Consider the following 14176-nt stretch of genomic DNA (forward strand, 5'->3'; position numbering starts at 1 on the left):
CCAATTTGACCAGTTAACGCTCAACCTAGGCTCGTGTGTCTTAAATAACACTGACAAAGTGAGGAACCTTGGCGTAATTTTTGATCCTACACTGTCCTTTGACCTCCACATTAGAAATATTACGAGGTCTGCTTTCTTCCACCTGCGAAATATAGCGAAGATTCGTCCCATCCTGTCTATGGCTGATGCTGAGACCCTGATCCATGCGTTTATCTCTTCTAGATTGGACTACTGCAATGTTTTATTTTCTGGTTTACCGCAGTCTCGCATTAGGGCTCTCCAACTGGTTCAAAATGCTGCAGCCAGACTTTTAACACGAAGCAAAATGTTCGACCACATTACACCCATTTTGGCATCCCTTCACTGGCTTCCTGTCTCATTGAGATCAGATTTTAAGGTTCTGCTACTAGTCTATAAAATTGTTCACAGACTGGCACCTCCCTATCTAGCTCACCTAATTAAAACTTACATACCAGCCTGGGCTTTGCGTTCCCAGGGTGCAGGACTACTTTGTGTCCCTAGAGTGAATAAAAGGTCTGCATGTCATAGAGCTTTCTCTTATCGTGCCCGTGTTCTGTGGAATGATCTCCCTGCATCAATTAAACAATCAGATTCTGTGGAGACTTTCAAGTCCAGACTTAAGTCGCACTTATTTTCCCTTTCGTATGGCTAGCATACTGGTATAGTTTTGTTTTACGCTTTTTACTCTTTTAATTCATTTTATTAGGAAACGGAACGGGCCGCGGCCTCAACTTTCCCTAAATTCTGGGTCTTTTAGTGAAGCTTAGGGCTAGTGACCGGCGATCACCTTAGTATTTCTTCTGTTTTCCTTGTTGAATCATGCTGGCAAATGATATAGTATTTCTTGTGTTTCTGATGTCTGATTCTGTTTTTTTCTCTGTTTAAGGTGCAGCTCCATCCAGAGATGGGAGTTGTATTTGTGCTGGCGGCCCTCCTGTCCTGTGCACCAACAGCATTTCCTGAATATTCGCATTCGAATTTGCACATTGTTCTGTGAATTGTTCTGTAATTTATGTCTGTAGCATGGTCCAAGCAGAGGGTCACCCCTTTGAGTCTAGTCTGCTTAAGGTTTCTTCCTCAGAGGGAGTTTTTCCTTACCACTGTTGCTCTGGGGGTTAGTAAGGTTAGACCTTACTTGTGTGAAGCGCCTTGAGGCAACTCTGTTGTGATTTGGCACAATATAAATGAAAATAAATTTAAACTTGAAATTGAGTTTCCCTCATGAGACTCATCCACAGATGGAGATATTGGACATACATTTTTTCAAGTGCTAGTAGTTTGGTCTTGTCCGATGAGTTAAGACTTGCAGCAGTGTGGATGAAGCTCCAGGGTTAGATGCATTTTTACAGTACCACCTGTAAAGTGTTCCAGCCACAGCTGTACTACATCCTTATTTGTGTGAATATCACCCAGTTTGTCTTTTTTATTCATCTTTTCTCATTCTGGTAATGTTGTCTTCATTCCTTCATTCCTAGGTGATCAGTGCTGTTGTCCTCTAGGTGGACAGGACAAGTCCTATGTACGCACCACCCCCCTAACTTTTTTGGGGGGGTTGGGACACAAAAATTCAAAATGGTCAGGACAATCCATTTCACTACCATCCACTGCAGATGTTTTAACCCCATTACTAAGCTCAGTCACCTGACTGTGACCCAGATAGCAACAGCTTCAAATGTATGGAGGACAAGTCACTCGGGTAATAATGCACAGAATAATTTAAAGCTGTACAGCCTTTCAAATTTCACAAAACTGAGATAATTTAATTTCTACCGAAATCCAAGCATTATGATGTTGGTTTATTTTTAACATGTTGCAAAATCGCAGCTCATTTTAATGAATTGGATGTATTTATCTGGGGGGAAATTCCATAGTGAATATTGTTTTTTCCTTCATTGCTGTCATGTAGACTAACTTCAGGAGGAAGCATGTGTGTGCACACATAAGGTTTTGAGATGACCTGTGACCCATTAACATCCAAAAATGTCTTGTAAATGACTTCCAAAACTACCAAATTTTGATCATAGCATCTGATCTCTTGAATTTCACCTCCTCATGGGGTTGAAATTCTAAACTGTTGCCAGACAGCTTGAATTCTGATCATGCAATATCATATTATGAATCCCTTATCGAAATGCTAAGGAATAAAATTATAGCAATGACAAAGAAAATTCTATTTATGACTTCAGTCTTTAAAAAAAAAACTCCAGTGGCACTATACCTTTAATAATGCCTGGAACCAATTAACATAACATACCCAAACAATCAGTCACCTCACAGCACGTGTGTATGACCTTAATTTAAGAAAAATAAATAAATAAAAACACTCACTGCCACAGCGGAAATAAAAGCATCAATAAGGTGGTAGTCTGCTCCACCGTGTCCAAAGAACCAGGGGGCGCTGCTATGTGCTGAGTGTTGAGTGGATTTCTGGGTCAGGAAATCGAATGTGTATAGTTCTTCGCCATCGTATGAAAGTTCTCCCTTTGAGGACAGACACCATGTGAAGTATAATCAGTAAAGAAATCTATTTGAAAACGTTTCAGTACATCACCAACATTGTCATCAACAAATAAATGTGTTAGATTTAGTCAAAATGTTGTGGCATTAGATTTGAAACTGGGTTCCCAGAGATTTTTTTGTTTGTTTGTTTTAAGATTTATGAGCTTTTTTAAAAACTTTACGTACCTAGTCAGTCTCTCAGGTCGGCTGACCAGCTGCTCCTGCAAGTGCCCAGGTCAAAGAGATAGCTCAGGGGGGACGAGGCGTTTCTGCTGTTGCTCCCAAACTGTGGAACAGTTTGCCTCTGGGTGTTCGGGAGGCACCCTTATTGGTCATTTTTAAAGTTTGTTTAAAAACGTATCTTTTTTGTTTTCTCTTGATACCAATGAGGCTTAGTTTAATATTTTTTATTGCATTTAGTTATTTTTATTTTTATTATTTTATTGTGTTTTAACTTTTATTATGTTTGTAGTGTATAGCACCCTGTGTCAGTGCTGGCTATTTAAGGGGCTTTATTAATAAAATTGACATGGTATGATATTATTCATGCCAGACAGCATTAAGTTTTGCTCTGAGCGTGCCAGCAGCAAGCATCTGTTGAGTTTGCCAACTCACTTTTTGTTGCATTACGAGACACTTCACTGAACTATTAAAAAAAAAAAAACAGATACTGTCACTTATTTTGATATTTTAAATTGCAATGTCAGAAGAAAACCTGAATAAAATCCTACTTTCCACAGTTTGGCATTCTGAAGACATTTAAATACCAATTTAGGCTTTATTTTTCAAATTCAATGCCTTTTAAGAATTTTGAAGGATCCTCAGGAACCCTGCTAAAATTTGTTTCTTAGTCACGTACATGTTGCATCACATATGATTTGAGTTTATATCCCTGTAAAATCATTAACTGATGAATGATATAAGCAAGCAAACAAAATTATAGTTCATTAGTTAGTGCAGCCATTCCCAAATTTAGGAACACCAAAAGTCATCTGGGACCCAACGAAACCACTCATCACAATTTTCATTGTGCCAAACGTGGCACACATACACTTTGACACATGGGGAGTGACATCAGCTATTGAGAACTTTAGTAGTAGTACTACTAGTAATAGCAGCTGTCTCTGTAATCCGTGATAGGTGGTGAATTTTTTCACGACTGTCGATTGCGTCATTTGCTGGCAAGTAGCATTTATGTGAGGTCGTGTGTAGTGGTCTCGACGGATTTTCATTGCAAGGAAAATGGCGGAACGACTGGAGCAGCGCTACTGCATCAAATTTTGCCAGAAACTGGGCGACAGCCAGGTGGAAGTCATTCAGAAGATTCAGACGGCTTTCGGTGAGGATCCTATGGGCATCACACAGATTAAGGTTGGTACAACTGGTTTAAAGACGTCTGCACAACGGTGGAGAGCGAGCCACGCTCTGGTCGGCCATCAACATGCTGAAATGACCAGATCATTTCCAACGTGAACACTGTGGTGATGCGGGACCTTCGTGTTACTATCCGAGAAATTGCGTTAGTGGTGGACATCAGCACTTTTTTGGCACATTTCACTGTGACAGAAGATTTGGCCATGAAATGAGTGGTAGTGAAATTCGTGCCGAAGCTGCTGACGGCGGAGCAAAAGCACCTTGGTGTTGAAGTGTCACAGGACATGCTGGACTCCGAAAAATGATGCCCACCTCTTCCACAATTTCTCAGATAGTCACACGACTGAAAAGCCACAGAAAGCCGTCTGAATCTTCCGAATGGTTTCCACCTGGCTGTCACCCAGTTTCTGGCAAAATCTGATGCAGTAGTGCTGCTCCAGTCGTTCCGCCATTTTCCTTGCAATGAAAATCCGCGGAGAGCACTACACACAACCTCACACAAATGCTGCTTGCCAGCAACTGACGCAATCGACAGGCGTGAAAAAATTCATGCATGCGCACGAAGGTTCAAGGTTGGCTCATGCAAGCACACGTGATTCAAATCCATCAGGTTTTTGCAAAAAAAAAAAAAAAAAAAAAAAGGTCGGATACTTTTCTAACAGACCTTGTGTGTACACATACATACATATATATATATATATATATATAGCAATAAACTGTGTTATTACATTTGAAAAATAAAAAAATAATACATTTTTAAGGCAATTGTAAACTTTAGTTTAAAACTGAAAATCAAAGATTTTTTTTAATGTCCTCCCACGATCCACCTGCAGCACCTTCATGGCCCACACTTTGGGAATCACTGGGTTTGTGTATAAAATGTAAAACAAATGTGCAGGAACCAGGATTCCTGGTTTCAGTTTGAAGCCGAACCAATGTCTTAAAACTCTGCATTTTGTGCAGACACCATTTAAAATACAATAAAGGAATTTTCAAAAAATCTGATTTTATTTTGCTTTATTGCTGTTCTGGTTCTGTCGAGTCCCACCTTGGTACCATAAATGGTCGTCTGTCGCATGCACAGCTTTCTGGTGAACGCCATCATGGTGAATGCTGCAGTCAGACCTCCTTCAAACTCCATGTTTACAACCTGAACAAACACAGGGACGACACGCACACGTCATTGAGGGATCATTACATGTGGGCATGATACTACAACCTTCAGTACCTGCTGATAAACTGATACAGTGTTTTAAAAGAACTAACGTGTTAACGGTTATATTTGTGGTGATGAACCAACCATGTAACAAAACATCAACTCAAAATGTGAACCAAATTATCACAGACAGAGGAGGGTTTAGACCCCAACACAGATAACCAGACAGGAGTATCAGGGACAGATCAGAGGTCACTGCACAGGAGATCAGTCTGACTTATGGCCTAATCAGGAACAGGTCAGAGGTCACTACACAGGAGATCAGTCTGATAACGGCGACAGTGTCCGCGAGGGGAACCGGGAAGATCAAAGTCCGAAAACACAAGAAGCAATCTGCTGCCAAAAGTGTCCAAAAACATGGCTGACAAAATCAAAAACGGTGACGAGGAAGATGATTTCTTGATCGATTCCTGGACAGGATGGTGGACGTGGAAATGACTGAACAGGCCTGGCGCTTCTGCCGGTCAGGATCTTGCTCTGTCTCCTTCCTATTTCTCCTCTGTATTGTTTGACTTCCACTGCTGTGTGGATCGTTGTTCTCCAGCTGGCTCAGTCCGTTGCTGGATCTCCACAGGTCTTCAAGTCATTGGAGCAGCTCTTGAGGATGTCCTTCAGGAGGTTCTTGTCGTGTTTCTTCTGCCCTAGTCTGGACCGTTTTCCTTCGCTCAGCTGGGAGTAGAAGATCTGCCTTGGACATCAGCTGTCGTCCATCCTAACGACGTGACCTGCCCACTGAAGCTGGTTCTTGATGACGACGCACTTGAGGCTCTGGAGTCTGGCTTCAGTCAGGATGCTGATGTTGGTATGGGCGTCTTCTCACCTGATGTGGAGGACACTCCCCAGGCAGCGTTGGTGGAATCGCCTGAGGGTCTTCAGGTCACAGCAGAAGGTGGTCCAGGTCTCGGATCTGTACAGCTGGGTTGGTATGACAACAGATTTGTAGAAAAGGATTTTGTCTTGTGTTGAAGGTCTCATGTGAGAGACGCCAGCTGAAAGCAGTTCCTGCACACGAATTGGTGAAACATTCATACTTCAGTCATTAAATGTACAATAAGACCTTGTGTATTTGAGCTGGTCTGCCCCACTAACCTGGTTAGTACAGACATCGTTGTCACACTCGTAGACACAGCGGCCGTATGGTCCAGTCTTCAGCGCTTCTGTCACTGACTCGATGTCGGGGATGGAGTTTGGACAAATGACTGACACTGGCCAGCCAGCGTGTCCCTAAGACAAACACAAAAAGATACTTCCAGGTAAAACATGTTCTTCACTAACAGGCACAAACAAACAAAATGTGTCCAAATTCTAACCAGTTTCACTTTGTCCAGGTAGATTTTACAGGCCGAGTAAGGACAGTCTGCTTCTACCGAACAATCCAGACAACGAGCCGCTGCATCTGGTGGCTGAGAGACAACCAGAGGACCACAAGCTGTTAGTGGAAACACCATCCGACTTTAACACCATCATTCACAACTGTAAGCTGCACTTATCAGGAGAAAGTACATCCTTCAACAAGATTTCACATCTTAAAACTCATGAAGCGTAAAACTCTCAAAATCAAAGTTACTATATATTAGTACTGTGAGGTCAAAGCTCTGCATACCAAAAATAAATAAATCAATCAGCCATTTCTGACATTTAGAAACTACTTCTTTTTTTTTTTTTAAACTGAGTTTTTGGGTTTCAGCTAATAGTTGTGTCAGTTGCCTTTATGGGCAACTTACTTGTAGTAGTAGTAATAATAATAATAATAACAACTAGAAGCACTCAGAGTGCAAACCTCTGCCAAAGCCATAGGGTCACTGATGCCATAACATCTACATGCCGTGGAATCATTGAACCTAAAAAAGTCTAACAATGATGTTTGCTCAGTAGTAAAAAAAAGTTTCATCTGCTGTGACTGGATAGCATGTATCCTTAGCGCTTGGCATCACAGTTTATTGCAACTTGCACCTTTCCCAGAAGCTACTGTCATCTGAGCACTGATATTGATATTGCATGTGCTTATAGACAAAAACAAATAAGAGACTAAATTCAATTTATTATTCAATTAAACTGCAAATATATGAATTTTTTAACATTTATGAAACACTTCTCTAAACAAGGCCATAGGGTCACTGACCCTAAAGAGATTCCCTCCTCGGCACAGTGATCTATTCAAAAATTCAGTGTTACAACCAAAACTATGATACATACACTTTTCTTTCCTTTATATTTGACATCCTTGATCATGAAAACATACCACTAGAACTTGGAATCACTTTTATGTCTTTATTAGTTCAAAAGTTATTGTATAAAAAACGATTTTTCGGTAATGGCAGTGTTAGCATCGGTATCCGGATCGTGATCCGGATCACCACTAAAATTTAATCACTTGTTCCGCTTGTCATTTCCAACCACTCCACAAAATTTCATCAAAATCTGTTCAAAACTTTCTGAGTTATCCTGCTGACAGACAGACAAACAAACAAACCCGACCGAAAACATAACCTCCTTGGCGGAGGTAATAAAAAGAAACCAGCACCTAACTGCACGTACGAGTGGTTGATGTAAGATCAACATACTTTGCTTTCTTTTCGAAAATGACACAGAGATCCAAATGAAGACACTTTGACACACCTGCTGGGACAAAGAGCAGCGTTAGCGATGAATCAGACAGCAAACAGCCGCACCTCATGGACACACACGTTCTCATTCACACGCACAAACCATTTATTTCTGTACTGTTTCTTCAACTTTTAATTACTTATATTGACTGTAATGTTGAAAAAAGCAAACAAAACTTGATTCAGTGTTTGCTGTCAGATGCCATTTCTTGCAGGCTGACTGATGCTTTACCTTCGCGCTCCAGCCCAGTGATGTATGAGGTCGATATCATGGCACGACTTGGCCAAAAGAGAAAAAGAACTCTCTGCTTCCTTCCTCCAGTTCCCCCGAACATACGAATGTGCAAAGTGAAAAAATCCAACCTGAAACACAAGGCCAACTCTCCATATGAATTAAGTTAGACTGATGCACATTTTGTTCATAAAATACTGTGAAATTAAAATTAAACTTGTGCCAAAGTCCACATAAAACAACTTAAGTTTACAACAAAATTTAAACATGCAAATTTCACTTTAAACACGTAATTCTTGAAAACAGAGACTGTGCTTTACAATTAAAGGAAACTTATTTGAAAAAGGAATCTGTCTGTTTGACGGTACAGAGCATCCAGAAAGTATTCACAGCACTTCACTTTTTCCACATTGTGTTATATTACAGTCGTATTCCAAAATGGATGAAATTCCTTTTTTCCCCTCAAAACTCTAGACACAACACCCCATAATGACAATGTGAAAAAGTTTTTTTTTTTAGATTTTTGCAAATAAAAAAAAAAAAATCACATGTACATACGAGGGCTGTCAATAAAGTATAGGTCCTTTTTATTTTTTTCAAAAACTATATGGATTTCATTCATATGTTTTTACGTCAGACATGCTTGAACCCTCGTGCGCATGCATGAGTTTTTCCACGCCTGTCGGTGACGTCATTTGCCTGTGAGCACTCCTCGTGGGAGGAGTCGTCCAGCCCCTCGTCGGAATTCCTTTGTCTGAGAAGTTGCTGAGAGACTGGCGCTTTGTTTGATCAAAATTTTTCTAAACCTGTGAGACACATCGAAGTGGACACGGTTCGAAAAATTAAGTTGGTTTTCGGTGAAAATTTTAATGGCTGATGAGAGATTTTGAGGTGATACTGTCGCTTTAAGGACTTCCCACGGAGCGAGACGTCGTGCAGCGCTCTCAGGCGCCGTCGTCAGCCTGTTTCAAGCTGAAAACCTCCACATTTCAGGCTCTATTGATCCAGAATGTCGTGAGAGAAGAGAGAAGTTTCAGAAGAAGTCGGTTTCAGCATTTTATCCGGATATTCCACTGTTAAAGGAGATTTTTTTTATGAAAGACGTGTGGACGGGTCCATGCGTCGGGACGCAGCCGGCGCGGTGCGGCGGCACATGAAAAACACCTCCGTGTTGATAACCATTTGTAAAATCCAGGCGGCTTTTGATGGCTTTCAGTGGAGTGAGTATATGAGAAATTGTTTAACACCTGGACATGTTCCAACTTGTCCTTAAGGCTTCCAACAGAGGTGTTTTTCCTGTGGTGGAGCGTCGCGGCGGCTGTGAGCCGACGCTGCAATCCGCCCGCATGTCTTTCATTAAAAAAATCTCCTTTAACAGTGGAATATCCGGATAAAATGCTGAAACCGACTTCTTCTGAAACTTCTGTTCTCTCACGACGTCCTGGATCAATAGAGCCTGAAATGTGGAGGTTTTCAGCTTGAAACAGGCTGATGACGGCGCCTGGGAGCGCTGCACGACGTCTCGCTCCGTGGGAAGTCCTTAAAGCGACAGTATCACCTCAAAATCTCTCATCAGCCGTTAAAATTTTCACTGAAAACCAGCTTAATTTTTCGAACCGTGTCCACTTCGATGTGTCTCACAGGTTTAGAAAAAATTTTGATCAAACAAAGCGCCAGTCTCTCAGCAACTTCTCAGACAAAGGAATTCTGACGAGGGGCTGGACGACTCCTCCCACAAGGAGTGCTCACAGGCGAATGACGTCACCGACAGGCGTGGAAAGACTCACGCATGCGCACGAGGGTTCAAGCATGTCTGACGTAAAAACATATGAATGAAATCCATATAGTTTTTGAAAAAAATAAAAAGGACCTATACTTTATTGACAGACCTCGTAAGTATTCAGTTTTTTTTTTTTTGTTTTTTTTTTGCCATGAAGCCCCCAAAAAGGATTGAGGGAAAGATGAATGCAGCAATGTACAGAGACATCCTGGATGAAAACCTACTCCAAAGCGCTCTTGACCTCAGACTGGGGCAACAGTTCATTTTCAGCAGGACAATGACCCTAAGCACACAACCAAGATATCAAAGGAGTGGCTTCAGGACAACTCTGTAAACGTCCTTAAGTGGGCCAGCCAGAGCCAAGACCTCAATCCGATTAAACATCTCTGGAGAGATCTGAAAATGGCTGTGCACCAACGCTCCCCATCCAACCTAATAGAGCTTGAGAGGTGCTGCAAAGAGGAAAGGACCAAACTGCCCAAAGATAGGTGCACCAAGCTTGTGGCATCATATTCAAGAAGACTTGAGGCTGGAATTGCTGCCAAAGGTGCATCAACAAAGTATTGAACAAAGGCTGTGAATACTTATGGACGTGATTTTTTTAGGTTTTTATTTTTAATAAGTTTGCAAAAAAAAAAAAAACAACTTTTGAATTTCATCCATTTTGGAATAAGACTGTAACAACAAAATGTGGGAAAAGTGAAGCACTGTGAAGACTTTGCAGATGCTCTGTAAAATAAAATCACTGTCATTTGGTGAACTATAGGTTATTGAAAAGCATTGATAAAGATTTATTGACTTCTTACCGGCTCAAGGTGCTGAATATGGATCAAATCACCGATGACTCCAGCATCTATCAGCTCCTACAAAACAACAAAAAAGTTTTTTTTTCGCAATTGTATTACTTGCCACAATGTGGAAATATTTCACTATTTTAGTCACTGAAAGGACTCATGCATCTTTTCATCAAGCTAATATCAGTCACCAGGGCTCCAGTCTTCATATATCATTTAAAAGAACTCAGAAAAAATAGTCACCCAGTTAACATTTTTATGCACCTACAGCACTGTGCCATTGTAGTACTTTGGTTGTGGCAATCTTAGGAATTGACATTTTGGCAATGTTATTATGGTTGACCTCGAATGTTTATAAAACCAGAGAAAATAATTTATTTGCTGGACTTTCCCTGGAAAGCATTTAGTAGGTTTTGATTGTACTCCAATAACACTCATACCTTGAAAGTCATGTTTAGGCACCTTTAAGGTCATGTTAGTTGAACCCTGGACCCTCAGACATTGGTCACGTCTTACCACTGCTGCACCCTGGCTCTCGATAACAAGATAACATGTATGCAGAGGTGGGACGAAGTTACCATCAAGTCACTCTCAAGTCATGAATCAGCAAGTCCCAAGTCAAGTTTCAAGTCATAATGACCACCAAGTCTTTGCAAGCTGACATGAGACTTGACTTGGGACTCGCAGATTGATGACTTGAGAATGACTTGACAGTGACTTCGTCCCACCTCTGAATGTATGCATTTGGTCATCTTCAGCGTTATAGTGATACTGCTGGGAGTCTACAGACCGACACTGTGCCAACATGAAACATCAACCAAAATACAACGTTGCATTTACACCATGTGTCTGCAGGGTGGCTCAGGATCAAACCAGTGCAGGTTTGTCAAATCCTGGTGAAGACTGATCCCTCTATCTTGAAGAGCCAAGAAATCCAGGATCACATCCCATCGACAACTATTTAATCCGACTAACACGTACTTTGAATATAAAGAACATGACCGTGATGATTGTCACCCTAGTGGTTGGATTGTGTCTAACTGTAATTAAGATGGTTAAAAGCAGAGGACAGGTTTTGCTGTATGTATGTATATATTTGCAATGACAAAGTTTCTATCTATCTATCTATCTATCTATCTATCTATCTATCTATCTATCTATCTATCTATCTATCTATCTATCTATCTATCTATCTATCTATCTTCTTCCTTGACACAGAACGGAATCTGCCATCACATTAACTTGAACTACTGTAGAGCGCCGCATTCAGAGGGCAAAGGTCCACCAACACTCGTTTCCAATTCCATAAAGTTTTACCTTGGAAGAAATTTTCAAAGTCTTGTTAGAAGTGACTTTTCATAGCCTAAAATAGAAGGCACTTTGAGGCCCTTTTGATTGTGATATAATGCAAAATGTACATCACATTGGCTTTTCAATATTAAATTCAAATGTCCACAAAATCCACAATCTGGATCAGATCTGGATCAAACTTTGTCAGGTGACAGTGAGTGCCAGTCTGCACCTCACTTTCAAATATGAGAGTGACTGGCAGTGTTGTATAGTAACGAAGTAAAAATACTTCACTACTGCACTTAAGTATGTTTTGGGAGATTTTGTACGTTACTTGAGTGTTTTTAATTCAGCTTACTTTCACTTTTACTTCACTACATTTCCGACCTTAATTGCATACTTCTACTCCGATACATTTTCTATGCGCCATGCTGTTACTCGTTACAAAAAAAAAAAAAACACAAACACACGCGCACACAAAAAAAGTCGTGTTTTCACCCAGAGACACCACTGATTACTAGTGACTGCAACGAAGTCAGGCCGATTTGTCATGAGGCATGTCCGGTAGGCTTTATTTGCAATTGTGCACTTGGGGGGTGTTTGTCAGGAAAATGATCATTTCTCTGCATTGATTACAGACCTGCAGCGGGTCTGTAATCAACTTTTCTGCAGCGCGGCTTTGCTTTGAACCTTGAACCAATCGAAGCAGTGATTCGCAGGCCGAAGCAGTGCTTTGATCTACGATTCGTGGATTTTATTTTGCTTTATCCTAATTTTTTCCCCACTAAAACCCTGAAGAGCATATGTCTATGAATAATATTTAATATTTTTATGTTAAATCGACCTGTTATGGTCTTCTGAAACAGTTGATAGATGTATTTTATAACTTAAAAACTGGGCCAATGCTAACGCGTTAGCATGTCTATGGCGTTTTCAATGTTAAAGGTAGCATTAAGCTGTTCGCATCAGCACATTTGTGTTGATTTGTGTTCGTTGTCGTAAAAATTTTTATTTTTTTATTTTTATTCATATAGCAACAACAATAATAGTCTACATAATAGACAATAATAGTCAATAATAATAGACTAATAATGTTACAATACAATTTTAGAGAAAGAGACAAAAAGAACCTAATGAAACAAAACACAACAGAAAAGATAAAACCATGTAACAATGAAAATAAATAAATACATATAGAAATAAATAACTGTTTCCTGTGAACACCTAGTGAGTAGCCTACTCTCGTTTAGGATTTGAAACCTTGTTTCTGAAGTGTTTTTGTGTGATGTGCACAATTTTCAGTATTTTGACTAATACTACCAGTCATTTACAAGCCTAGATAAACTTAAAAAAAAATAAATCAGTCCATTTTTGATTATTAACATTTACTTGTACTTTTACTTTCAATACTTGAGTACATTTAGTTGTACATTACTTGTCATACTTAAGTACAATAAATACTAGATAATTTTACTTGAGTAGCATTTCAGTCGGTTACTTGAACTTCTACCAAAGTAATTTTTTTTAATGGGTATCTGTACTTTTACTTAAGTGTGATTTTCCAGTACTTTATACAACACTGGTGACTGGGACATGTTTGATTAAGATATAATGTAAGATATACACTCAACAAAAATATAAACGCAACACTTTTGGTTTTGCTCCCATTTTGTATGAGATGAACTCAAAGATCTAAAACTTTTTCCACATACACAATATCACCATTTCCCTCAAATATTGTTCACAAACCAGTTTAAATCTGTGATAGTGAGCACTTCTCCTTTGCTGAGATAATCCATCCCACCTCACAGGTGTGCCATACGAAGATGCTGATTAGACACCATGATTAGTGCACAGGTGTGCCTTAGACTGCCCACAATAAAAGGCCACTCTGAAAGGTGCAGTTTTATCACACAGCACAATGCCACAGATGTCGCAAGATTTGAGGGGGCGTGCAATTGGCATGCTGACAGCAGGAATGTCAACCAGAGCTGTTGCTCGTGTATTGAATGTTCAGTTCTCTACCATAAGCCGTCTCCAAAGGCGTTTCAGAGAATTTGGCAGTACATCCATTCAGCCTCACAACTGCAGACCATGTGTAACCACACCAGCCCAGGACCTCCACATCCAGCATGTTCACCTCCAAGATCGTCTGAGACCAGCCACTCGGACAGCTGCTGGAACAATCGGTTTGCATAACCAAAGAATTTCTGCACAAACTGTCAGAAACCATCTCAGGGAAGCTCATCTGCATGCTCGTCGTCCTCATCGGGGTCTCGACCTGACTCCAGTTTGTCGTCGTAACCGACTTGAGTGGGCAAATGCTCACATTTGCTGGCGTTTGGCACGTTGGAGAGGTGTTCT

The 14176-nt window shown here is 40.5% G+C and overlaps 1 protein-coding gene across 3 annotated transcripts in view; it reads right to left on the bottom strand.

The window, feature by feature from the left end:
• The window catches only part of LOC117512927, a 60085-nt gene that overhangs the window by 18142 nt on the left and 27767 nt on the right, over nucleotides 1-14176 (bottom strand). The window contains exons 8-14 of one of the 3 annotated variants that reach the window (XM_034173154.1): nucleotides 10535-10591; nucleotides 7949-8079; nucleotides 7675-7729; nucleotides 6421-6513; nucleotides 6200-6334; nucleotides 4943-5044; nucleotides 2350-2502 (exon numbers count right to left, since the gene is read on the bottom strand). In XM_034173154.1, the coding sequence (XP_034029045.1) occupies nucleotides 2350-2502; nucleotides 4943-5044; nucleotides 6200-6334; nucleotides 6421-6513; nucleotides 7675-7729; nucleotides 7949-8079; nucleotides 10535-10591 (726 nt within the window). Of the gene's footprint in view, nucleotides 1-2349; nucleotides 2503-4942; nucleotides 5045-5930; nucleotides 6113-6199; nucleotides 6335-6420; nucleotides 6514-7674; nucleotides 7730-7948; nucleotides 8080-10534; nucleotides 10592-14176 lie in introns of those variants that run through there. The other 2 variants (XM_034173156.1, XM_034173155.1) reach the window with 2 other exon arrangements.

Source organism: Thalassophryne amazonica, chromosome 6 (assembly GCF_902500255.1).
Source record: "Thalassophryne amazonica chromosome 6, fThaAma1.1, whole genome shotgun sequence".
Taxonomy (NCBI): Eukaryota; Metazoa; Chordata; class Actinopteri; order Batrachoidiformes; family Batrachoididae; genus Thalassophryne; species Thalassophryne amazonica.